At 43.7% G+C, this 25,921-nt stretch overlaps 1 protein-coding gene across 1 annotated transcript in view; it reads left to right on the forward strand.

The window, feature by feature from the left end:
• Positions 1-25,646, forward strand: part of kcnk3a (potassium channel, subfamily K, member 3a) — a 52,700-nt gene extending 27,054 nt beyond the window's left edge. The window contains exon 2 of the mRNA XM_070435865.1: positions 24,602-25,646. Within this exon, the coding sequence (XP_070291966.1) occupies positions 24,602-25,566 (965 nt within the window). The 3' untranslated portion in view covers positions 25,567-25,646. The remainder of the gene's footprint in view (positions 1-24,601) is intronic.
• Positions 25,647-25,921: the final 275 nt, after the last annotated feature.

The raw sequence follows: 25,921 nt of genomic DNA on the forward strand, positions 1-25,921 counted from the left end.
TCTGAATCATTCTCCTCCTTCAACAACTATATGTTCCATTTTGTTTTTGCATTTGATTTAAGCTCTGTGAGCCACCTTTGATGCAGGAGACCATCACACACACTAATGATAATAGCACAATAACAATAATAGAGTGAACGGTGTTTACCCCTGGGGCTGAAGTACCCTCCCTTTGGAACCTTGTGATTGTAGTTGCCTCTCTGAATCATGTCTCCTCCTTCAACAACTATATGTTCCATTTTGTTTTTGCATTTGATTTAAGCTCTGTGAGCCACCTTTGATGCAGGAGACCATCACACACACTAATGATAATAGCAATAACAATAATAGGTGAACGGTGTTTACCCCTGGGGGCTGAGGGAGTAGGGAGCTTATGAACACATAGATTTTATGTGACTGAAAGGGACAAAGGGAAGGGAGCACTGACACACAGGCCTAGCTGAGATGTTCCTGGGTTCCAGTAGCGGTCTGGAAAAACCTGGATTGAAATAGTATTTGTTTATGTTTGTGTATTTTATCAAATACGTTAACTACGGTTGATTTAGCATGCTTGGCGCAATGGAACACAATGGAATAGTCTGAAAAGTTGAAACCCCGTCCACATGGCATCTAGGCAGGCTGAATCAAACACTCAAAGTATTTTAAGGAAAACAAATACTGTTAGGACCCAGATGTGAGCTTGGAGACCTCCATTAGATATCACTCTGATATCATGGCTGTGGATAGGAGAGAAGCGGTGAAAGTGGCTTGTCCATTCCTCTATTCCCTGTCTTTTCATCCATTTGGATATGCATGGTGGTGATAAAAGGGTGTCAGGGTCAGGGCTTGTCCCTAGTAATGCAATCAATCAATCAATCAATCAATCAATCACACTTATTTATAGAGCCCTTTTTACAACAGCAGTTGTCACAAAGTGCTTATACAGAAACCGAGTCCAGAGACCGAGCCAAGACCGAAACCGGGAGTGGGACAAGAGGTTGGAGACCGAGTTAAGACCAAGACCAGAAGACCAAGACCAGAGTCCAATTTAAGACCATGATTGTAATTTTGTCAAATCACCTCCATAATAAGAGTTCAAAATGTCCGGTATTTCTGTGTTCATACTTCAGAACAACAAATGGATTCTTTAGACATTCAGAATAGTGAAACAATGCATGCTGAGGTAAAATAGAGKKACTCTACAAATAATTACTAACCCAATGGGCCTTCTATGCCTTCAGAGAAGGGCTAAGGATTTATAAAATTATTATTATTATAATAATTAGAATTATATAATTATTTTCTGCATTTGATGCCAATGGGCCTTCTATGCCTTCAGAGAAGGGCTAAGGATTTATAAAATTATTATTATTATAATAATTAGAATTATATAATTATTTTCAATGATGTTATGATTTAATTTCTTCAGTTTTTGTTGGAAAGGAAAGGGTTAACACTGAAGAGAAAAAAATATCCATTCAGGATTTTTCTTTGCTGTCTCTGGGGAGATAAATCTAGCTAGCTAAGTCAGCCATTGGCTAGGCCTTTAGAAGCTAGATAAAGACATCTGCCATTCAACTGTATTAGGGCAAAAACYTTTGGAAAATTCTGCCTTCTTGAAGGCCAACGGGTCATTGCGTAATAGCGAGCAGTAGTTTTCCCACGGTCTAGCTAGCTAGCTTTTGTTGTCGGCTAGTTTGCAGCGGCTGCAGAAGGTGTTGTTGCTAATTTGTTAGCCCTTTTCAAGAATAACTTTCAACAAGAAGTTAAGTTTCAAATGATCATCTGGTGAGTGGAACTGTGTTTTTTATTGCAGTGCGCTCGCTGTTGTTAGCCATGTATTTGAAAATAACTTATGTGTGTGAAACATACATGCATTTAAAGTGGAACTGACAGCAACATGAAATCTTATTCAAATCTGTTCATATACTGTACARCSCCAGGAAGAATATAACACTTTCTTAAACATTTTCTGACAAGCGACAACTTGAAAATTACCATATCTAAGTGTTCATAAATTCTTATGTTTAGGAATGATCTATACTAATGCGTTTGTGAGAATTCTATAGCAATATAGAGTGGTAAAGCGGCCATGTATTTGGCCAATTAATAGACACTGCAGTAAATAAAACCGAATAAAAACATCTGACTTGTCCAGGACCGGAGTCTAGACAGACGGGTTCGCTATAACCAATCAGAGCTACAGTAGGCCTATATACAAACAAGCCATTTGCCATACGGGCCTGCCATCATTCATTTGGAACTGGACTGTGTGTTTACAGGCAGATGCAACAGCGCAACTTTAGATCATTAGAATGCATTCGCCAAAAGASGCAAAATACACCTGAATGGATTTCTGCAAATATGTAAACATCATGGGAGACCTCTTACATTTGGGAACTTTACAGTCCAATTGATCAAACAACCATGAAAAGGTAGGCTCTCTCTCCCTCAGTTATGCACCTCAACAACAACAAGGTCAACAACTAATGCTAGCCAGAGCAAGATGAGCTAAAATCTAACGAAGGAATATTAGATTAACACTTTTTCAGCTAGTTGGCCGTCAAAATTGCACTGATAATCAATGGGGAATTGTAGCCTCCTTGTCCTTCTGCAGCTTGCCTGCCAATGCATGCTTGTCCCAACCAATCACCCAAATCAAACTGGCTAAAGTTGGCTAGCTTGCTAGCTAGCTACTTCCAGACACAAATGAGAGAACACCTCACTCTGACGATTTWACTTGCCGAAGCAGAGCTGCTGGCTGTTTACATGTTATTTAGAGTGTACTTGACTAACTATTACTTTCTTTGCCTGTTTACTGACACCGGTCATATTCAGCAGGTGTTGCGCGTTCATAAATTAATCAGTTCTGCGCTCTGGCACACTCACACAGAGTGCTTTGAAATCGGAGTAGATAGCCAGCGTGAATTTGTGAACGCGAGAGATATGCTAACTGGACAACAGTCACTCAAGTTCTTGCTAGCTAACCAAATGACACCTGCATCTATAGCTGTGTATAGCCACCAAAAAAGGAAAAAATTCTGTCACTCACCCACTCCTTCAATGGCATAACATGACATCCTCCTAGCAGCTAGCTATCTAGCTAACGTTAGGCTCCGTGTTTTTAGTTTGTTACATAAATAGATATGCTAGTTTATTAGCACCGTTATGAATGARTTGTGTTCATTGCCCTTGCTAGTTTGATTGTATTGKCTTTCCCAGCCTTAGTTACATTCGTGAAATGTTTTTTGCAATGGGAAGTAATAGTTGTAAATTTCGATTGGGAAATGCTTAATGGTTGTGTTTTTGTATTCTTATAATTGGGACCTACTGGCTTATTATGTCAGAGTTTATGGACTGCTTATCCTTTAACATCATGCTGTGTGTGACTGCTGTCTTTCCATCTGCTCTATGCAGGGGTTTAGTGGTGATTTAACATCACGCTGTGTGTGACTGCTGTCTTTTCATCGGCGCTCCTGATTGCTCATGGCTGGTTATTTCGTATGTGGTAAATTTAACACATCACGCTGTGTGTGACTGCGTGTTTCCATCTGCTCTATGCAGGGGTTAGTGCGCTGATTAACAGTCAGCTGTGGTGACTGCTGTCTTCCATCTGCTCTATGCGGGGTGTAGTGGTGATTTACTACATGCTTGTGTGTGACTGCTGTCTTTCCATCTGGCTCTATGCAGGGGTGTAGTGTGATTTAACCTGCATGCTGTGTTGTGACTGCTGGTCTTTCCATCTGCTCTTTGCAGGGGTCTAGTGGTATATTAACATGCACTAGCTGTGTGTGAGTGCTGTCTTGTTCCATTGCTCTGCAGCGGGTGGTGGTAATTGTGGTGTGCTCGCTCTTATATACTCTCTCATCAGCAGCTGTGTTGCGCCGTCTTCTTTCTCGATTCTGTTCTGCTATGCAGGGTGTAGTGGTAATTTAAATCACGCTGTGTGTGACTGCTGTCTTTCCATCTGCGTCTATGCAGGGGTGTAGTGGTAATTTAACATCACGCTGTGTGTGACTGCTGTCTTTCCCTCTCTCTGTTCGGGCTGTTAGATGTTGGTGCCTGGAGAAGTGGGTATAGTCTAATTTTGCCACAAAGTGTCCCAAACAGCCCCCAGCGAAGGAAAGGCACCCTATGTGAAAAATCCATGTTTTCCTATGTTTTTTTAAACGAGTTTTCCTATAATCTAAATCCACAATAATGCTTAAACACATCAATCTGATTGGCTGGGCCTGTCAGGGCCTGGCTCCCCAGTGGGTGGATTGTGATTGTGTTGGCTACTTTGTGCATGATTTCTCTATTTGTACTACATAATTGACAAGTTTATCCCTCCACTACATACTTTGAGCACATCAGTAGGGATTAAGAAATGAGTATATGCAATGCCCACTGACAAAAAAGTGGGTATACGGTTTATACCTGCATATACCCTCCACTACACCACTGACCCTTTGTGTTTTACAAAAAGTGCTCTCTCCTACATGAGTGCACTGTATTACGGTTGCTGTCCTTTCAGAATCACGAACCTGTCACTCAGCCCTTTAAAAAAAGATTTCAGTTTGAAACTGCAGTAAAAGTGCAGTAATTGCAGTCGACTGTGGTATTTTGGACGCATTAATTTCAGAATAACTTCAGTTTAGTGCAGTTGAACCGTAGTTATACTGCACTGTAACTGCAGTTACACTGCTTACTGCAGTAAAAAACAGTGCTATATTTCTGCAGTATTTCAGCATACTGCAGTAGATACATAAGGGCATGGGTGACAAAAACAGTACACAGGATCACAGGACACGTTTCCAATAGGACAGTAAGACAATAGACACTGCATTCTAACTACAGTGTACTGCAGTTACAGTGCACTCTGACTGCAATTTTTTTTGTAAGGGACTGAAGGCCTCTAGGTTCGCCACTGCGCAAACATGTCATAATAGATAAGGCTGTTAAGATATTCATGTTTCAAGAAAGGAGTGTATATATTTGGCCTGCCGAATGGGTTGTATGCGCTAACAGAATGGAAGCTGATAATTACGAGTTTTTTACTCCGCTGGTCTCGGCTGGTCTCAGGAAAAATTACGAGTCCTCACTGTCCGAGACCAAGTCAAGACCGAGTACAAATGTATCCGACACCGAGACAAGACCGAGACACTCAATATGTGGTCTCGAGACAGGACTCGAGTACTACAGTACTGTTACATTGTTAGACGAGGAGGAACAATTGCGGTTCATATAACCGCTAAATAAGATCCGCTGCTTGATTTAATTGCATGTCAAGTCACTAGTCATTATGCAGGGGCCCTATATAGGTTGTGCAATGCTATGTGATAGCTTTTACATTTGCTCGGAGCCAAGCAAGAGAGGGTTTGGGTATCATGACTCTGTTATAGGCCTTTGTCATAGACTACAGCCCAGCTGTGCATGTGCTTATGATATGTGTGTGTGTGTGTTGCGTCTGTGAGCCTGAGCCCGACCTGCTCGCTTCGTGTTGCTGGTCGTGATGTGTGTGTGTGTGTGTGTGTGTGTGTGTGTGTGTGTTGTGTGTGTGGTGTGTGTGTGTGTGTATATGTTGTGTGATGTGTCACGCATGTGTGTTTTGGTACAGTATATGCCTGGTGCTACCATGTGTGGTAGCCTAGACAACTGTCATGGTCTGCCTGTCTATGTGTTGAACCCATCCACTTGAAGAGACCTGCTGGCACAGTCCCCTCAACCATCACTCTGGGTCCGTTTTCCATCCCAATTCCCAGACCCCTCTTCCCTGTCCCCACCACATACAGTGAAGTGTGAGTACTATTGGCTACCTATCAACCTTGGAAAACCATATCTCTTTCATCCAGAGAGCTCTTACATTGTTTTATTCTTATATTTGTGACAAGAGTAAAGTGATCCGAGGGTCGGGTGTGTCTTCAGTCTGCCAGAGAGGGAGAGGGGAATGAATAGGGGGAGTCGAGAGAGAGGCTTGGAGAAAGGAGGCGAGAGAGAGGGGAGAGAGACAGCGAGAGAGAAAGAGTGAAGCACAATCAATTTTTTTTAAAGCATTTGACTGAATAAAACATTAACCGGCTGCACAGTGAAAATACTCAATCACCAATCAGCCGGCCTGTGAAGATGTCAGCCATTAACTTACTATTCTTCCATTCCGGTCCCTATATTTACACGTCGTGATGCACGACATGCATGTTATGTTAGCGATCACGTGTGTTCACAGTCAAGGGTTCACAGGTGGGTGCCTGCCATGAATAGCCTGCTGGATGCGTGCTTACACAGATAATGGGTACAACACACACATGTGCACATCACGCTCAGCCCCACATGTCATCTGTGACAGGACATGCTGATGTAACAGCATAGCTTCCGTCCCTCTCCTCTACCTGGGCCTCGAACCAGGGACCCTCTGCACAGCACAGCCACACTCAAGAGCATCGTTACCCATTCTCGCTCCCACAAAAGCCGCGGCCCTTGCAGAGCAAGAGGACAACTATTTCAAGGTCTCAGAGCGAGTGACTCACCGATTGAATGCTATTAGCGCGCACCCGCTCAACTAGCTAGCCATTTCACATTTGGTTACACTGACAGCAGGAAACAGGGGTACACTTATTACTCAATGTGTGGGTGAGCTTATTAAGGTGCTTTTTTTCAGTCTTATAATGCATATGACTGCTTTGTTGTATTAAATGAGTGCCTATCATCTTGTCATTCGTGCCTATGACACTCCTGTAATGTCAGAAGATTGAATGTGTTAACATAGAGAAAATGTGCCTTTATATTGTCAGATTTAACTAAAGTGTTTACCATTCTCAGTATCATGATTGGCATAATGACCCTGACTAAATTACAGCTATGTTCAGTCCATTGTAGAATTGCTACAAGCCTTATAAAGAGACATTATGAGAACATTATAAGGGTCATAAGTGCTTTATAACAAGTAATAAAACATACTGTCAACGTTAACTAAAGTGTTACGAAGTGTTTTTCCTGGTCAGGCCACATTACTTGTTTTGAAATGTCCTGGCCAATATTGGCAATGCTTGAAGTGGAGTGTAGGCTTACAATAGCCAGAAGGCTTTAGGCTTTACTAACTCTGCGTTTATCCTGAGAAAAAAATATAGTGACTTCATCTCGAATATATAATGCAAATATATATTATAGTTTGATATATGTATGCAATCAAGATCCTTAAATGTAGAACTCAGTTAAGCATGTTACATATGCTTTCACATACATACACAGTGCACTAAACACTCTCTGCCTCTCGTCTTGCTTCCCTCTCCCTCTCTCCTCCTCTCCCCCCCTCTCTCTCTCTCTCTCTCTGCTCTCTCTCTCTCTCTCTCTCTCTCTCTCTCTTCACCACACACACAAACAACCACCAACCAAATGTATTTTTAAGCCCTTTTTAAAGGGAGAGGGAGAGGGCAAGAACACATACACTTAAGTGATAATGCCCGAGAAGCTGGTGTTTGGAGGATATATTGGCACGGGTGTTGTTAGGCCCAAAACGAAGTCGAGGGCCGGCAAACCATGTCAATATGTCCTCCAAACACCGGCTTCAATAGCATTATCACTTTTATACAACGGGTTACCAACATATTCAAATAATGATTCATATTTTAATTAAAAACTTTATTTTGATTAATTAATTAATATTATTTCATCCTTCCACAGATATAGTCCCGACACAATCTAGGGTGCTAGAGAGTGACCCAGTCGTTCAGTCTTTTTGTTCTGTCTATGGACCGACCCAGTCGTTCGTTCTAAATGTTCCATTGCTACTGGCTGGCAACGTTCTTATCCCTTGCTTGCTAGCTAGCCAACTACAGCTGACTTACAGTAATGTCAAGAAGAATAACAGCAAAGTAGCTGCATTTGCATTTATTTAAGCTTTTTTCAAGTGACATTTATTTGATGGTACGTTCCATAAAATGAGCGAATGAGGCGCATTTCGCTGACATAGAACATGTGCTCACTCGTCAGGACACTGTTGTTCAGAGGAGCTAGCCAACAACACAGCTACAGTGTACCCAATCACTTCAAACTGAAGCGGAAAGAATGCAAATTAGCTGCGTTTTTACCTTTTTTCAATCGATTTTTTTTTGTATATCCGTAAATGATGCCGTTGATCTTCATGATTTCGATGCTGAGAAACGACGCTGCTGGTTGTTTTCGTCCCGACTCATTCATTACTATGGGACAACAGGGTTTGAATATGAAACAAGTTTGCAAATGTCGCAGAGAAGACAGTAAGATTTATCAAATCTCTGCTGTTGAAAACTAAATGTTAGTCTAAAGAAATGTGAGATAATGTCTAGATGGTTTTAATAGTGGAATCAAGTTTATAACTTCCTGCCTGGGCTTGCTAGAACAGTGGATTGCGCAGTCAGATGGAACAGAGTAAATAGGCATTTTACGTCATAGTATGAGCCAGTGGTAACTTGTGGAATAGACACCGGCATGATTTTGGTGTTCTTACACACAGTCATAGCACTCTATGATCCGTACCGGCTTCAGTTGAATAGAAACAAAGTGCACCCAATACCACAAACACACACACCCCACGGATGCACAATGGATGCTTGAAACGAAGTGGCCATCAAGATCCCTGTCTAAAAGCCTGTAAAGAAACCTCTACACACAGTCGGTACAGTATATAAGAAATTACAACAAATTTGAGCCTTCCTCACACTAGATTGAGTGGTTATAAAATTAAAGTAACTACTGCTTTGTATGGAAATAGAGAAATTATAGAACACGATTATTTACTGTTTTTGGACTCTATCTTAGACTGACTGGAACTATACACTTTTGGACATTTTCTGTCTGCTATTTTCTTCCTTCTCCTCTAACCCTCCCTTCCTTCCCCATTTTTCCACCATCTCTTTCCACCTCCTGTCTTCTACGTACGTACCTGAGCTTTAAATGTACCCTGGGCCTGTACTGGGGATGACAACGTTCCCAATCCACTGTGTGTCAGGTCTATGAATCATGTGACTGATTAATCACTTAATCCTTCTGATCTCACACTCTGCTCGGAATGCCTGGCTTGATGACCTCATGGAAAACCGAGTGCTGCCAAGGTTTCCTCTTTTATTCCCTGAAAAGGAACCTAGGGAGAAAGTGTATGGAAATAGCCCCTGTCATTTCATCATGTTTCATAGTGACTGTAGGAAATAATGGCCCTGCCTGATTACTGATCTAGACTACTAGAAGAACTGACACAGCTGATCTAGACTACTAGAGGATGAACTGACACAGCCTGATCTAGACTATTGGAGGACTGACTTACACAGCCTGATCTAGACTACTAGAGGATGAACTGACACAGCGTGATCTAGACTACTAGAGGACTGACTGACACAGCCTGATCTAGACTACTAGAGGCTGAACTGAACAGCCTGATCTAGACTATTGGAGGACTGACTTACACAGCCTGATCTAGACTACTAGAGGACTGACTGACACAGCCTGGTCTAGAAATTAGAGAACTAACTTACACAGCCTGATCTAGACTACTAGAGGACTGACTGACACATCTGGTCTAGAGACTACTAGAGGATGAACTGACACGCCTGATCTAGACTACTAGAGGACTGACTGACACAGCCTTGATCTAGACTACTAGAGGACTGACTGACACAGCCTGATCTTCGACTACTAGAGGACTGACTACACAGCCTGATCTAGACTACTAGAGACTGACTGACACAGCCTGGTCTAGACTATTAGAGGACTGATGTTACACAGCCTGATCTAGACTACTAGAGGACTGACTACCACAGGCCTGTGTCTAGACTATTACAGAGGACTGACTGACACAGCTGATCTAGACTACTAGAGGACTGACTGACACAGCTGCGATCTAGACTAATAGGGGACTGACAGCCTGATCTCAGACTACTAGAGGACTGACTGACACAGCCTGATCTAGACTAATAGAGGACTGACTGACACAGCCTGGTCTAAGACTATTAGAAGAGGACTGACTTACACAGCCTGATCTAGACTACTAGAGGACTGACAGCCTGATCTCGACTACTAGAGGACTGACTGACACAGCCTGATCTAGGCTACTAGAGGACTGACTGACACAGCCTGGTCTAGACTATTAGAGGACTGACTTACACAGCCTGATCTAGACTACTAGAGGACTGACAGCCTGGTCTAGACTATTACAGGACTGACTTACACAGCCTGATATAGACTATTAGAGGATGAACTGACACAGCCTGATCTAGACTACTAGAGGATGAACTGACACAGCCTGGTCTAGACTACTAGAGGATGAACTGACACAGCCTGGTCTAGACTATTAGAGGACTGACTGACACAGCCTGGTCTAGACTACTAGACTGACACAGCCTGGTCTAGTAGTGGAGGTGGAGGTGGTAGTGGAGGTGGAGGACGGGAGACGGGGTAGACGGGGGTACATCAGCCAAGTCACAACTCCCCCTTTCTGTCTCTAGTTCTTTGGGGATTGATAATGAGGTCATCTCAGGGGCCGGTCGGGGCCACAGCTGTTGGGTGGATGAGAACAACATGGGTGCTGAATTGTCTGCCGTAGGAGCCTGGAGCCGGCAGAACGGGTAACTGAGTTAAACCTAACCCAAACAGTGCCGCGCTGCCAATGTGCTGTCTCTCCTCTCGGCTTCACATTGGCTTGCAGATAATAAATGCTCCCGGTGGACCTGCGCTGGCCCCTGAGGTTACAGGCTGGCATAAACATGAGAGCCATCCGGCCCTTGGCTCCTATCAGCTGAAGTCACTTGTACACGTGGAAAATGATGTGGGCTTGGAAGGATTACTTTCTACTAGCGTCAACAGATATGTCATGAAGGAGGTTGGTTTCGTCATTGAACGACCCAGTGGGCAAAACTAGTTGTACAGTTTCTGGTTGTAACGACCCCGGGCTGGTATTTGTCATGTCTGGTTGAATGAGGTGAACCAGGGAGTTGATGACAGAACAACTCAGTTCACACTAGTATTTAATAAATACTAGTGTCAACTGTTTCTCCTGGATCATTGTGTCGCAATGTGTAACTGCGCTAAATAGAAACTATATTACATAGTTAATGTTTTAGATATCCTACCTCTAAAAAGACCCTCCCGCCTCTCCTTTTTCCTCTTTTATCTGATTGAACATTAATGAAGCCAGTAAAAGTTTGTACAGTTTAGTTTTTTACTCAGGATACATGATTAGACTCATTGACTCTCGAATTGAATTATTATTCCAACTAAACCACATTCCAAGCGTTCTTGGTCTCACAGTGTATACGTGGACACCACCGAGAGCCCTTTGAGAGCAGCTGTTTTGCAAGGGTCTCTTATGGGTCAAAATCTCGCTGGGCTAATGGAGAGAAGGGAAGGGGGGTGAGAAGYGAGGGGAGAGAGGGCCAGCGCCGTGTTGGAGTGCATGAATAAACAATCAGGGGGTTGTTTGGAGTTTGAGTTGTCCATGATTAGAAATTCATGTCGATTCTCCTCCGGGGTCTATTGTTTAAATTGGTGAGGGGGAGACACATTAGGTCTGGGAATGCTATACTTAACTTGTAATGGTTTCATGGCAAGCTGAAGTTCTTAGCRGAAGTCTACGCACCTTCATCGGTCATTGGTCAACAGTAGAGATTCTTCAATTAAGTGTTTGTTTTCATGCAATGATAGACGACTCGCTTTCATGCTAATTTATTCATTTGAGAATACTGCACCAAACATCTTAGATGTAAAATTGCGCAACTAAGATCTTCAAAATGAATGACAGATTTCTTGAGTTATCTGAGATTAATTCTGGCTACTGCATCTCGAGATGGACAAACAGTACTATTGCCGCTTTTTTTCAAGCAAAGGTCTTTTAAGGAAGTACTGAATGTGAGGACACTTGTTCGGCTCGGCGCCAGTCGAACCGAGCATTTGGAGCAGCTACCATAGAGCGATACAGTTGCTAGGCAGGCGCAACTGGCCTAGGTCCCAGCCTGGGTCTCACACTGTACATGCTATAGACATTCTAGCGTTGTCATACTACACTGTGCTGTTTAGCATGGCACAATGAACCAACACAGAGAGGAGTTGTCTGAAGCATAAACGGACTGTAGCACCAGGCTAAAACACAATGGACTGTAGCACCAGGCTAAAACACAATGGACTGGAGCACCAGGCTAAAACACAATGGACTGGATCACCAGGCAAAAAAACACAATGGACTGGAGAACCAGGCTAAAACACAACGGACTGGAGCACCAGGCTAAAACACAATGGACTGGATCACCAGGCAAAAACACAACGGACTGGAGCACCAGGCTAAAACAATGGTCTGGATGATGCATGATGAGAGTTTAGAGATGGTGGAGGTTTGAAGACAGGGTGTAAAACATGTTAAATGGGTGTGCTGTTATAAGATTACACGTTCCCACTAAATACGGTATCTCAGATGAGTCAAGTGTAAACAGGTCACAGTGACAATATGACCAGACTAGATTGAAGTGGCCATCAATGTTGGAAAACTGGGCTAGTTAATATGGCTGAGCAGCATCGTAAAGCTATGGGACCTCCTAACAAACTCCACTATCATTGCAGATATTCTTTGTTTATTGAACCAACAGGTGTCCCATATTTTACAGTCCCTCTGACGTCTAGAGTTGAACCAGCCACCGCCACACATAGATTGTTTTAGCTTCCCGCTGTGGCAGTTAAACATCCAGCATCCAGTCTGGCATATGTCTCAAGGGAGCTCCAGATGTCTGAGAACATCTAGTCAGGGTTGAAGTKCAGAGTCAAATKAAATCAAATCACATTTTATTTGTCACATGCGCTGAATACAACAGGTGTAGACCTTACAGTGAAATGCTTACTTACAAGCCCTTAACCAACAATGCAGTTTTAAGAAAATCCCCAAAATGTAAGAGATAAGAACAACAAATAATTAAAGAGCAGCAGTAAATAACAATAGCGGGGCTATATACAGGGGATACCGGGGCTATATACAGGGGAGTCAATGTGTCAATGTGCGGAGGGCACCGGTGTGAGGTAATTGAGGTAATTATGCATAGTTGAAGTCYGAAGTTTACATACACTTAGGTTGGAGTCAATAAAACTTGTTTTTCAACCGCTCCACAAATTTCTTGTTAACAAACTATAGTTTTGGCAAGTCAGTTAGGACATCTACTTTGTGCATGACACAAGTAATTTTTTCAACAATTGTTTACACTGTAGCACAATTCCAGTGGGTCAGAAGTTTACAAACACAAAGTTGACTGTGCCTATAAACAGCTTGGAAAAGTCCCAAAAATTATGTCAGGGATTTAGAAGCTTCTGATAGGCTAATTGACATCATTTGAGTCAATTGGAGGTGTACCTGTGTATGTATTTCAAGGCCTACCTAACTTTGCTCGAKATCATGGGAAAATCTAAATAAATCAGCCAAGACCTCAGCAAAAAATTGTAGACCTCCACAACTCTGGTTCATCCTTGGGYGCAATTTCCAAACGCCCGGAGGTACCACGTTCATCTGTACAAACAATAGTACGCAAMTACAAACACCATGGGACCACGCAGCCGTCATACCGCTCAGGAAGGAGACACGTTCTGTCTCCAAGAGATGAACGTACTTTGGTGCGAAAAGTGCAAATCAATCCCAGAACAACAGCAAAGGACCTTGTGAAGATGCTGGAGGAAACAGGTACAAAATAATCTATATCCACAGTAAAACGAGTCCTATATCGACATAACCTGAAAGGCCGCTCAGCAAGGAAGAAGCCACTGCTCCAAAACCACCATAAAATAGCCAGACTACGGTTAGCAACTGCACARGGGGACAAAGATCGTACRTTTTGGAGAAATGTCCTCTGGTCTGATGAAACAAAATAGAACTGTTTGGCCATGATGACCATCYTTATGTTTGGAGGAAAAAGGGGGATGCTTGCAAGCCAAAGAACACCATTCCAACCGTGAAGGACGGGGGTGGCTGCATCAGGTTGTGGGGGTGCTTTGCTGCAGGAGAGACTGGTGCACTTCACAAAATAGATGGCATCATGAGGAAGTAAAATTGTGGCTATATTGAAGCAACATCTCAAGACATCAATCAGGAAGTTGAAGCTTGGTGGCAAATGGGTCTTCCAAATGGACAATGACCAAGCATACTTCCAAAGTTGTGGCAAAATGGCTTAAGGACAACAAAGTCAAGGTATTGGAGTGGTCATCACAAAGCCTTGACCTCAATCCCATATAAAATCTGTTGGCAGAACTGAAAAAGCGTGTGCGAGCAAGGAGGCCTACAAACCTGACTCAGTTACACCAGCTCTGTCAGGAGGAATGGGCCAAAATTCACCCAACTTATTGTGGGAAACTTGTGGAAGGCTACCCGAAACGTTTGACCCAAGTTAAACAATTTAAAGGAAATGCTACCAAATACTTATTGAGTGTATGTAAACTTCTAACCCACTGGGAATGTGATGAAAGAAATAAAAGCTGACATAAATAAAAGCTACACTGTACATGTAGGTAGAATTATTAAAGTGGCTATGCACAGATAATAACAGAGAGTAGCAGCAGCGTGGGGGGGCAATACAAATAGTCTGGGTAGCCATTTGATTAGCTGTTCAGGAGTCTTATGGTTTGGGGAATAAGCTGTTTAGAAGCCTCTTGGACCTAGACTTTGCGCTCCAATATCGCTTGCCGTGCTGTAGCAGAGAGAACAGTCTATGACTAGGGTGTTTGGAGTTCTTGACAATTTTTAGGGCCTTCCTCTGACACCGCCTGGTATAGAGGTCCTGGATTGCAGGAAGCTTGGCCCCAGTGATGTACTGGGCTGTATGCACTACCCTCTGTAGTGCCTTGCAGTCAGAGACCGAGCAGTTGCAAATACCAGGCAGTGATGCAACCCGTCAGGATGCTCTCGATGGTGCAGTTGTAAAAACTTTTGAGGATCTGAGGACCAATGCCAAATATTTTCAGTCTCCTGAGGGSGAATAGGTTTTGTCGTGCCCTCTTCACGACTGTCTTGGCGTGCTTGGACCATGTTAGTTTGTTGGTGATGTGGACACCAAAGAACTTGAAGCTGCTCCACTACAGCCCTGTCGATGAGAATGGGGGTGTGCTCGGTCCTCCTTTTCCTGTAGTCCACAATCATCTCCTTTGTCTTGATCACGTTTGAGGGAGAGGTTGTTGTCCTTGCACCCCACGGTCAGGTCTCTGACCTCCTCCCTATATGCTGTCTCATCATTGTCGGTGTTGTGTCATCAGCAAACTTAATGATGGTGTTGGAGTCGTGCCTGGCTGTGCAGTCATGAGTGAACAGGAGTACAGGAGGGGAATGAGCACGCACCCCTGAGAGGTTCCCCGTGTTGAGGATCAGCATGGTGGATGTGTTGTTACCTACCCTTACCACCTGGGGGCGGCCCGTCAAGAAGTCCAGGATCCAGTTGCAGAGGGAGGTGTTAAGTCCCAGGATCCTTAGCTTAGTGATGATCTTTGAGGGCACTATGGTGTTGAACGCTGAGCTGTAGTCAATTAATATCATTTTCACATAGGTGTTCCTTTTGTCCAGGTGGGAAAGGGCAGTGTGGAGTGCAATAGAGATTGCATCATCTGTGGATCTGTTGGTGCTGTATGCAAAATTGGAGTGGGTAACATGTTGGTATTTCAGACTTAGACAGGGAGAGGTTGAAAATGTCAGTGAAGACACTTGCCAGTTGGTCAGCGCATGCTCGGAGTACACGTCCTGGTAACCTGTCTGGTCCAGCGGCRTTATGAATGTTGACCTGTTTAAAGGTCTTACTCACATCGGCTGTGGAGAGAATGACCACACAGTCGTCCGGAACAACTGATGCTTTCATGCATGTTTCAGTGTTACTTGCCTCAAAGCGAGCATAGAAGTTGTTTAGCTTGTCTGGTAGGCTCGTGTCACTGGGCAGCTCTCGGCTGTGCTTCCCTTTGTAGTCTGTAGTAGTTTGCAAACCCTGCTACATCCAACGAGCGTCGGAGCCGGTGTAGTACGATTCGATCTTAGTCCTGTATTGATGCTTTGCCTGTTTGATGGTTCGTTGGAGGCCATAGCGGGATTTCTTATACGTGTCCGGGTTAGAGTCCCGCTCCTTGAAAGCGGCAGCTCTACCCTTTAGCTCAGTGTTAATGTTGCCTGTAATCCATGGCTACTGGTACAGTCACTGTGGGAACGATGTCCTCGATGCACTTATTGATAAAGCCAGTGACTGATGTGGTATACTCCTCAATGCTATCGGAAGAATCACGGAACATATTCCAGTCTGTGCTAGCAAAACAGTRCTGGAGTWTAGCATCTGTTTCATCTGACCACTTTTTTATAGACTGAGTCACTGGTGCTTCCTGCTTTAATTTTTGTTTGTAAGCTGGAATCAGGAGGATAGAGTTATCGTCAGATTTGCCAAATGGAGAGCAAGGGAGAGCTTTGTTRGCGTCGCTGTGTGTAGAGTAAAGGTGGTCTAGATTATTTTCACCTCTGGTTGCACATTAAACATGCTGAGAGAAATGAGGTAAAACTGATTTAAGTTTCCCTGCATTAAAGTCCCCGGCGACTAGGAGCGCTCCTCTGGAAGAGCGTTTTCCTGTTTGCTTGTGGCGGAATAGGTAGATAGTGTGTTCAACAGCTTATCATGAGATACTCTACCTCAGGCGAGCAAAACCCTGAGAATTCCTTAGATATTGTGCACCACGGTTTTCAAATATGCATAGGCTCCCACCCCGTGTTTTACCAGAGGCTGCTGTTCTTTCCTGCCGATAGTGTATAACCCACCAGCTGTATGTTGTTAATGTCATCGCTAAGCCACAACTCGGTGAAACATAAGTTATTACAGTTTTTAATGTCCCGTTGGTAGGATATATGTGCTCTCAGTTCGTCCTATTTATTTTCCAGCGATTGAATGTGAGCTAGTAGAACTGAAGGCAAGTGTAGATTAGCCACTCGTCACCTGATCCTCACAAGGCATCCTGATCTCTTTCCGCGAAACCTACGTTTCCTTTTCCAGCGAGTCATGGGCATCTGGGCCTGGTCGGGTSTCCGTAGTATATCCCTCGCGTCCGACTCATTGAAGAAGAACTCCTCGTCCAATTTGATGTGAGTAATCCCAGTTCTGATGACCAGAAGCTCTTTTCGGTCATAAGAGACGGTAGCAGCAACATTATGTATTAAACAAGTTACTAAKAATGCGAAAAAACAAACAAAATAGCATGGTTGGTTAAGAGCCGATAAGACGGCAGCCCTACCCTCCGGCTCCATCTTTTTTCATGACCCTACCTCGGGAACTTCTGCTGTCATGGTCCCCCCCTCCTCTGGGGCTTGTCTATACTCCCTCTTATTGTATATTGATGGCTTGCAATCTTGATGGATGAGTGTATGTGTGTATCATGTCTTCATACGTAATCTTTATAGTCCTTTTCAAGTCCCATTTGTTTACATTGCCATGGGAAAATACTTATGACCTAATACCTTAACACACCTAATGCCTATTAGGCATTGCCTAATGCCTGCAATTTCATGTTATACCTTGAYCACATGGACAAGGTTATTTGATTTCCAGCTCCTTGCCAGACCTGGGTCAGTATGTAATACACCTTAGCCTTTTCACGAATGTCTCCTAAATGTATCTTTGATAGATTCATCACCCTCTTTGAGAATCCCGGTCCATTATGCAAGGTGYTGTGCTCTGCGGGTTAATAAATAGGTTGCGTTCCTCGTCTTTATGGCGAGAACAAAATGTGCTCCGTAATCAATGGAAATGTAATAGAGTGACCGGGGCAGAGGGTCCTAACAGGCACATAATGCCCTCCTTTGATGTGATTTCAAAGCCTCTTTTTATCTCCATCCAATTAATCAGGATAATCAAGACGGTTAGATGCATCAGGTGGATGCCTCGGAAAAGCACACGTCACATGCAAGGGAACCAGTCTCTACACTCTTATGTGTAGACCAGGCTGAACCTTTGAACCCACTGACATAGCCACAAAAGGTGACCAAAGTCCCATACACAGATCACATTGTTTCAAACCCGACTCCAGGTTTTATAGGGAAAACGTTTTGGGTGATATCATAAATTTAGTTGAGAAAATCCGCGTGAAGGTCAATATGGCTCAGCGCTGCGTAAAGCCGAGCATAGGCCTGGTAAAATGAATATGGCGGATTAAAAATTGTGAAATTAGAGTGATTGCATAACAACGCAGTCCTGTACCTCAAGGCTAAGTTGAGGCTTCAGGTTAAGGGTAAAGTGGCACGCAGACTTAGACTCTTAGGGCTGCAGAAGCTATGTGGTCTCGCTGAATACCTTCATATTGCTTTGCCTATATGATGGTATACTTTTAGGAGTTTTTCTCTGCTGCCCCATGTATGACAAATATATCGTTGTCCTTACAAAATCTTTCACCTAACCTACACAATACATTGCAAAGTCTATTAACTTCTCTATAAGGCTGAATCACTATAATACAACGACTTCACTGTTTTAGGTCTTCCAATAAGGGCTGGCTCATTGCTCGCGGGGGGGGGGGGGGGGGGGGGGGGGGGGGGGGGGGGGGGGGTGAAGACAATGTGGTGTGTAGGGTGCACCTGTGTGTTGTGACCTTTATCAAGTCCTTTCTTCTCCTAACTCTGAGCCCCTAATTAGTGTTTTTAAGGCCCCATTTGTGTTTAGCCTGTTTTCACAATTTTCATATGTTCATTCAGATGGTAATTGTGGAAATTGTATAATGACACAATCAGCTCTGGTGCCCCATTTGTGGCGTCTCGCTTTGATGTGTCTTGTTTGGTTAGTAATTCAGAAACTAAGTATATAGTTCATTTTAAGACCAAGTGGCCTTTCTTTCACTGGTAATGAACATTCCCAGATGGTTATATATGGTTAGTATCGTTAGGGAGGTGTTGTCTATTTATTTTTCTTTCCACAATGTGTCTAAATTCCAAGAGCTTTTTTCTTTCTTTGGTCATACCAAGGCAGCTGTGACTGATACGATAAAGCCCGAGGAGGTGTGGTACTGTATGTGGCCAATATACCACAGCTAAGGGKTGTTCTTTACGCAAGACGCAATGCGGAGTACCTGGACACAGCACTGGCCATATACCACAAACCCCAAAGGTGCCTCATTGCTATTATAAACTGGTTACCAACGTAATTAGAGCAGGAAAAATAAATGTTTTGTCATACCCATAGTATACGGTCTGATATACCACGGCTGTCAGCCAATCAGCATTCAGGGCTCGAACCACCCAGTTTATACTGTTTCATTAAGTACTGAGAAACCATAGATGGAATCTAATGCTTTTCCTGGTCATTTAGAATTCCAACCCGGAAATGGAACATGATTCCAAATGTATACACTTTTCTCTATATGCCTATGCTGACCTTGCTGGCGCTATTCGTTCGGGGTGGAGATCTAAGAAATGAACGTGTCTACAGTTATTCTGACCTTGACTTAATTCCCTCATAATTCCTCCACCAGGTCGAGTGAACCTGCCGGGTTCCAAGTGGAAAAAGCATCTACATGATGTTTTCTAATAGAAATAACAGCATTCTCCATGCACTGTCATTTCTAAATTGATGAGCTATTTATAATAGCTAGGTAAATTAGTAATCTGTTTTGGAGAAGGGGATTMTAAATACACATAACAATTGTTTTAAATGATTTAAAACAATTTAAAACAAAAGTAGGCTATAAATACCTGTGCCGTTGTTCTTATTGCATGCCCTCATAATTTCCGTGGATGAAATTTGGAGACCCAAGCTATAGGCTCCTGTAGGGCTGAACCTGCCAAGTTGATGTATGCGCTTTAGAATGTTATAATTATATGCCGTCTTTTCTCTGTTTTATTTTACAATTTGTATCATGTTAAATATTAGCCCCTATTGGGAGCCATTGTCAGTAATACGCTTATAACTGTCACTTTAGTGTTAGTTTCCTTACATTTTTAGCGTACGTTTTGCAACATTCCCTTTGGTTTACCTTTCTTTCCTCTGTCACGTCCTTGTAGTTGTTGCTGAGGGTCGCTAGCATTAGTGGATCCTGTTAGTCTAACGTTGTGCAATAACTTGAATCATTATGGAACTCAGAGAATGTAGCAGGTTAAACGTGGAGCCTGGAGCATGGTTCACCACGACTGGACCGTTGTCATACAGTTCCATGATCAGTGAGGTTTAAGGTAGATTTATAGGACTATTATTCAACCTCTATTGTACACTTTTTTKTACTTTCCAATATTTCATGGTTGAACAATTGAATATGGCAACATTCAGGATGAATCAAACCACTATTTTTGATTGACCAATGTATTTTGTGCTTAAAGGCTCTCCAAATCTTTTTTWAAAATGTATTGTACATATGTACATATGTAATGTACATAAATACTTTCCGAACACTAAATAATATACAAGATTAGAGTATTTTTGAAATCCACCAATTGGTGCTGAAAAGAAGACGAATATGTTTGTATGTCTTTCTTTCATTGATCCCTAATATTCTGAACCTCTCCATATATTCCAGTGAGTCTGTCAAGAATATTCCAATTAAAGGTACACCAAATTTAAAGGGATGGCTTTAGATAAATGTACTGAAAACCCAATTGAATGAAAACTACACGAAAAGATCTGTTGGCCAGCAAGTGGGATGGTTTTTTAGAGGATGAATGTAATTTATTCAGCATGCACAAGGGAACCACACCTGCAAAGCCCGTTCAGGAAAGTCTGAATTTCAACAACTGAGAAGGAAAGGCATGCGTAGGAAAGGCATAAAGAACGTCTGAATCAAATCAGAGGACCTTTTTCAGCATCCAATAGCTGGTCAAAGGTTCAGTGACAGCATCCAATAGCTGGTCATGGGTCGGTTGGATGGTCAGTCAGTCGGTCAGGCAATCTAATCTCTTAGTCGACAGTTAGTGGACTCTTTACCTGCCGTATAGGGTGATGGCGCACTTCTCCTCTTCCAGTGACTGTAATCAGTTTGGACAATGTGAGTGGGCCCTGGAGGAGCAACCGCTGCGTGCCAGCCAGAGTCAGCCAGAGCCACTGACACATCCTGAGTCATCATGTCGGGGCGAGGGTACACGGGCACAGGGTAAAGGGGGCGTGTTGTTGTGTAACAGGGGCCTCCCCACACTCCACTGCGGGGGCTCCCAGCCCTGTCGCCTCCAGCTTCACTGCCCGATAGTGACGAGCCGCCCGACTGTCAGTCCAAACCTCCCTATGTCCTGTGGAGTTGTTCCTTGGTCGTGACAGCTCCTGACAGTCCCGGGATTCAACCAGCGCCTCCTCAACTGTCACCTGAGAGACTTGGTTCACCAGCACAAGATGCCCCCGAGGCCTGGGAGTACAGAGTACTCCCAGTATTTATACGTATTCTATCATCTACAGTGTACAGTGCATTCAGAAAGTATTTAGACCCCTTGACTTTTTCCACATTTTTTTTTTACGTTACAGCCTTATTCTAAAATCGATTAAAATGTTTTTATTGTCTCATCAATCTAGACACAATACCCCTATTTTAAATAAATTTGCAAACATTTCTAAAAACCTGTGTTCGCTTAGTCATTATGGGGTATTGTGTGTAGATTGAAGAGGATTTTTTGTATTTACTCCATTTTAGAATAAGGCTGTAACGTAACAAAATGTGGAAAAAGTAATGGGGTCTGAATACTTTCCGAATGCACTGTACACCCTGGTTGAAGGACTGTGTGCACTGTGCATTACAGTCCAACAGAGTACTTACACTGTGTACCAAGCTCTACACGGTCATTTACAGAGCAGTTCTACAGTCATCCGTAGCCTACAGTATACCATCCTGGGTGAAGAACTCTGAAGAGTAGTACCCAGGACACAGAGAATATACAATATAAATATTTCCGTAAGTAGTTATGTTGGCGCTACACAGACATTTCCATTCGACCTCGGTTGAGGAACTGTGGAAATTAACATTGACATGGGGGGAAAACCTTGAAACCCTCGGCTAGGCTGGACACCAACATCAGCAGACTAGACATAAGGTATTCTGCATGAGCTGCTGCTTAGAGGTCTAATGATGCATGTGGATCGCCTGGCCAGGAGGGAGTTTGTCGTCCAGACGTAAGGTAACAACAGCAGCTTTGACTAGGGGCTATGCTGAATTATGAATACAGCAATGAGCTAATACATCTTATGTCGCAAAGGAGAAGTAAAGAATAATTTACATAACCACGACAGCAGTACAATGTTCTTGAAAAGACCAATCGAGGTCGCACCCAAGGTTATTGACAACAGAACCTGTTGATCAGTTGGTGAAGTAATCCCACCTTCATCCCTTGGTTTTACAGTCCTTCTCACGGTTGACAACAGGGAGCATATCAATGGAGTGAGGGAAACGGTGTGAGATAGGTGGAGCTGCAGGGAGCGACCTGTGACATGTGGTGCGCGGTGTGACAAAGCGTGAGGATTAGAAGACAATGAGAGATTAGGACTGGCTGCCGGATGGCATGGTTGACACAACGGCCCTGGCTGATTGAGCCGTTACATTCAGTACATTTAGTGAATGAAACATAGAAAAATTCAGGCATGAAAATATTGCCATTTACGTGATAAATTCCTGTGTCGATCAATCCCATTATTAATTTTTGTTAAACAGTTTAGTTCCTACAGATGCAGTCAAATATATTGGCATATTTGCACGATTCACTATTTCTTCCTAAATTAGTTGAAATTGAAAAAACTTTTGGTGTTCACGTGTATTTGTTTGATTTACAAAAAGCACAGTGCCCCAAAAAAATTATAATCTTAACTGAAATTGAGATTATTCACTTCAAACCAAATTAAGTTGGTTGGAGGCAAATTATTCTTTGCTAATTAAATTCATCGCACCTGTGGTAAGTGGCAGGTACCTACAGTGTAGAATATCAATTCAACACGTTTTGAAAAGAGAAAACAGAATATTCTGCTCCATTAAAGCCTCTCCATCTCCCCTATAGGACAAGGTGAAGAAAGATAGAGATGGAAAACTCATTGGAAAATAACACAAGATCTCAGGATAGAGAGATAAATGCTTTAACGCACAGTAGATGAAACTAAAAATAGCTAAGTGTCGTCAGGAGGTTAAAGTTATGGCTTCTCATTTCAGAGATGCAGAGCCAGAGCCCAGGACAGCTTTCCCTTTCCAAGAGGCAATGTATCATTCGTAATGCTTGTCTTTTTTTGGCAGCGTGGCGGGTAAGGCTTTAAACTGATTTGCCTTCAGAGAGACAGATTAGTTAACCACACAGGTTGGTGTGACAATAAAACCATATCCCTTGAATTTAAATCAAACGGCAAAGTAATTACTTTCAAACAATTGGACATTGTTTTCCATTTGCAGTGTCATTGTTATTTGAGACCGGGATGCAAGGCTCTCGCATGCAACGGGTCCGCTGCCCGTGGGAACACATCTCCCTTGACAACTATGTTATATTACACGTGTGGGGGACAGGATGTGTGTGGGATGGAGGTTGGCTGCACTTTTGATAGTCAGTTAAAGGTTGACTTTTTAACCAGAACAACATTTCACCTGAAATGTGCCAGGGTGCATGGCAGATCACTCGTTCGGTGGGTTTATAAGCTTGGCCAGCTCAGCAAGTGTCCACGGGATGAGTAATTTCTTAGGAACTGCTGTGAAGTGTTAAATAAAAACCTTATTCCATCATCTCAAGTGGTTTTAAGTGTCTCTCTCAATAAGTGCAAGATCACTAAAATCGGTTTATCATCTCCTAGCAACCCTTTTAAGAGAACTGTGCCAATCGTCGAATCATATGTCATTATTTCATTATGACATTGACTTCTAGAGTTGGGCTCTCTGCTTAATTTGGGACTCTCCCTCTGGTATTTATTTGTCTTGGACCAATCCTTTCACAGCCTGTTCAGTTGGCCTGGTAATGGTATAATTAATGATAATACAAACCTTGTACACCTACCAGTAACATGATCAAAAACAATGCCCCTAACTGATCTGTATTCAAAAAGAATGAGCATTCATATTGAGAGCAAGTGCATCTCCTCCAAACCCCATGGCTCTCGATCTTATTTAAATATCATAAAAATGTAAAGTGCTAATTAGAAGCAACTGTCCTTAGTGGTCTATACTCGCCAAACCCCAGAGAGACTGACTCGTTATGAATAATTCAAGGCCTCTCTCTCCCACAAGACATCAATACTGAGCCAATCTCACCACCACTACTGCTGTGCATTCATAACTCCCTTGCATTCTCCCACAGAGCCTCTCAACATTAATCAGATGGGCTGTTTTAAGAATATACAATTGTATTGAATTGGCACTCTCGACCTTCACCCCTCTGACTGGGTTTACTATCTCAATTGACTAACTAACTCAACTGACTAACTCAACTGACTAACTCAACTGACTCAACTAAGTAACTCAAATAGCTCAACTTAGTAACTCAACTAACTCAACTCGACTGACTAACTCAACTGACTCAACTAAGTAACAACTAACTCAACTGACTAACTCAACTGACTCACAACTAACTCACAACTAACTCAACTGACTAACTCAACTGACTCAACTAAGTAACTCAAATAACTAAATTGACTAACTAACTGAAGAAACTGCCTACATTTAGTCTGTTCCATCCCACTGACTCTCTACCCCTGTCTCTTCTCTGTCCTAGGTTACGGCCATGCTGCCCCCAGCACAGACGGGGGGAAGGTGTTCTGTATGCTCTACGCCCTGCTGGGCATCCCTCTCACCCTGGTCATGTTCCAGAGCCTGGGCGAGCGCATCAACACCTTGGTGCGCTATCTGCTGCACCGCCTGAAGAACTGCCTTGGCATGCGGCGCACCGAGGTCTCCATGGTCAACATGGTGGCAATCGGCTTCATCTCCTGCATGAGCACGCTGTGCGTGGGTGCGCTCTCCTTCTCCCACTTTGAGGGTTGGAGCTTTTTCCACGCTTACTACTATTGCTTCATCACGCTCACCACCATCGGCTTTGGAGACTACGTGGCGCTGCAGAAGGACCAGGCGCTGCAGACAAACCCCAAGTACGTGGCCTTCTGCTTCATGTACATCCTCACCGGCCTGACCGTGATTGGCGCCTTCCTCAACCTGGTTGTGCTGCGCTTCATGACCATGAACGCGGAGGACGAGAAGCGGGATGCCGAGCAGCGTGCCCTCCTCTCCCGGAATGGCCAGGCAGGAGGGCACAACCACCCGGGCTGCGCCCCCGACCCGCCTTCCTCCTCCTCGGCCGCCTCAGGGTGCAGTGGGGGAGCTGGAGGAACGGGAGGACCAGGAGGGGGCGGAAACAGTGGTGTGGGGGCAGCGGGGCGGGGGCTGCGTAACGTGTACGCGGAGATGCTCCACTTCCAGTCCATGTGCTCCTGCCTGTGGTACAAGAGCAGGGAGAAGCTGCAGTACTCCATCCCCATGATCATCCCCAGGGACCTGTCCACCTCTGACACCTACATGGAGCAGGGGGAGGCCTTTTCCTCCGACGCCCTCCACCCCCTTCACTCCAACGGCTGCGTCTACAGCATGCACCACCCCCATTCCGTCATCAGTTCTGTGTCCACGGGTCTGCACAGCCTCACCCCGTACAGACTAGGACACAGCAAGCGGCGCAGATCCATCTAGAGGTCTGGAGGACTCAATGCTTAAAAGAACCAAGCCACACCTCTTGTCTATCGCATGGAAGGACCCTAATACTGTGGCACTATTTTCAATGGACTAAACCAAGATCTAAATTAGGGGTGCTCAACTTACAGTCCTCATGGGATCCCTGTCCTGGGGTGATGTGTTTTTGCCTGGCACTTTTCAATGATCGATTAATGCCACTGATTTTCCAAAAACAAGAATAGGCCTCGAAGACCGAAGTTTTGCACCCGTGAACTATATCCCTGCTATATTTTCAGCATCCCTTCACCGTTTGCCGTATTTAAGGTTGAAGTTATTGCTCTTCGCCATGTGCAGATTGTTTGAACGATAAGAT

The sequence above is a fragment of the Salvelinus sp. IW2-2015 genome, linkage group LG28 (assembly GCF_002910315.2).
Source record: "Salvelinus sp. IW2-2015 linkage group LG28, ASM291031v2, whole genome shotgun sequence".
NCBI classification, from domain to species: Eukaryota; Metazoa; Chordata; class Actinopteri; order Salmoniformes; family Salmonidae; genus Salvelinus; species Salvelinus sp. IW2-2015.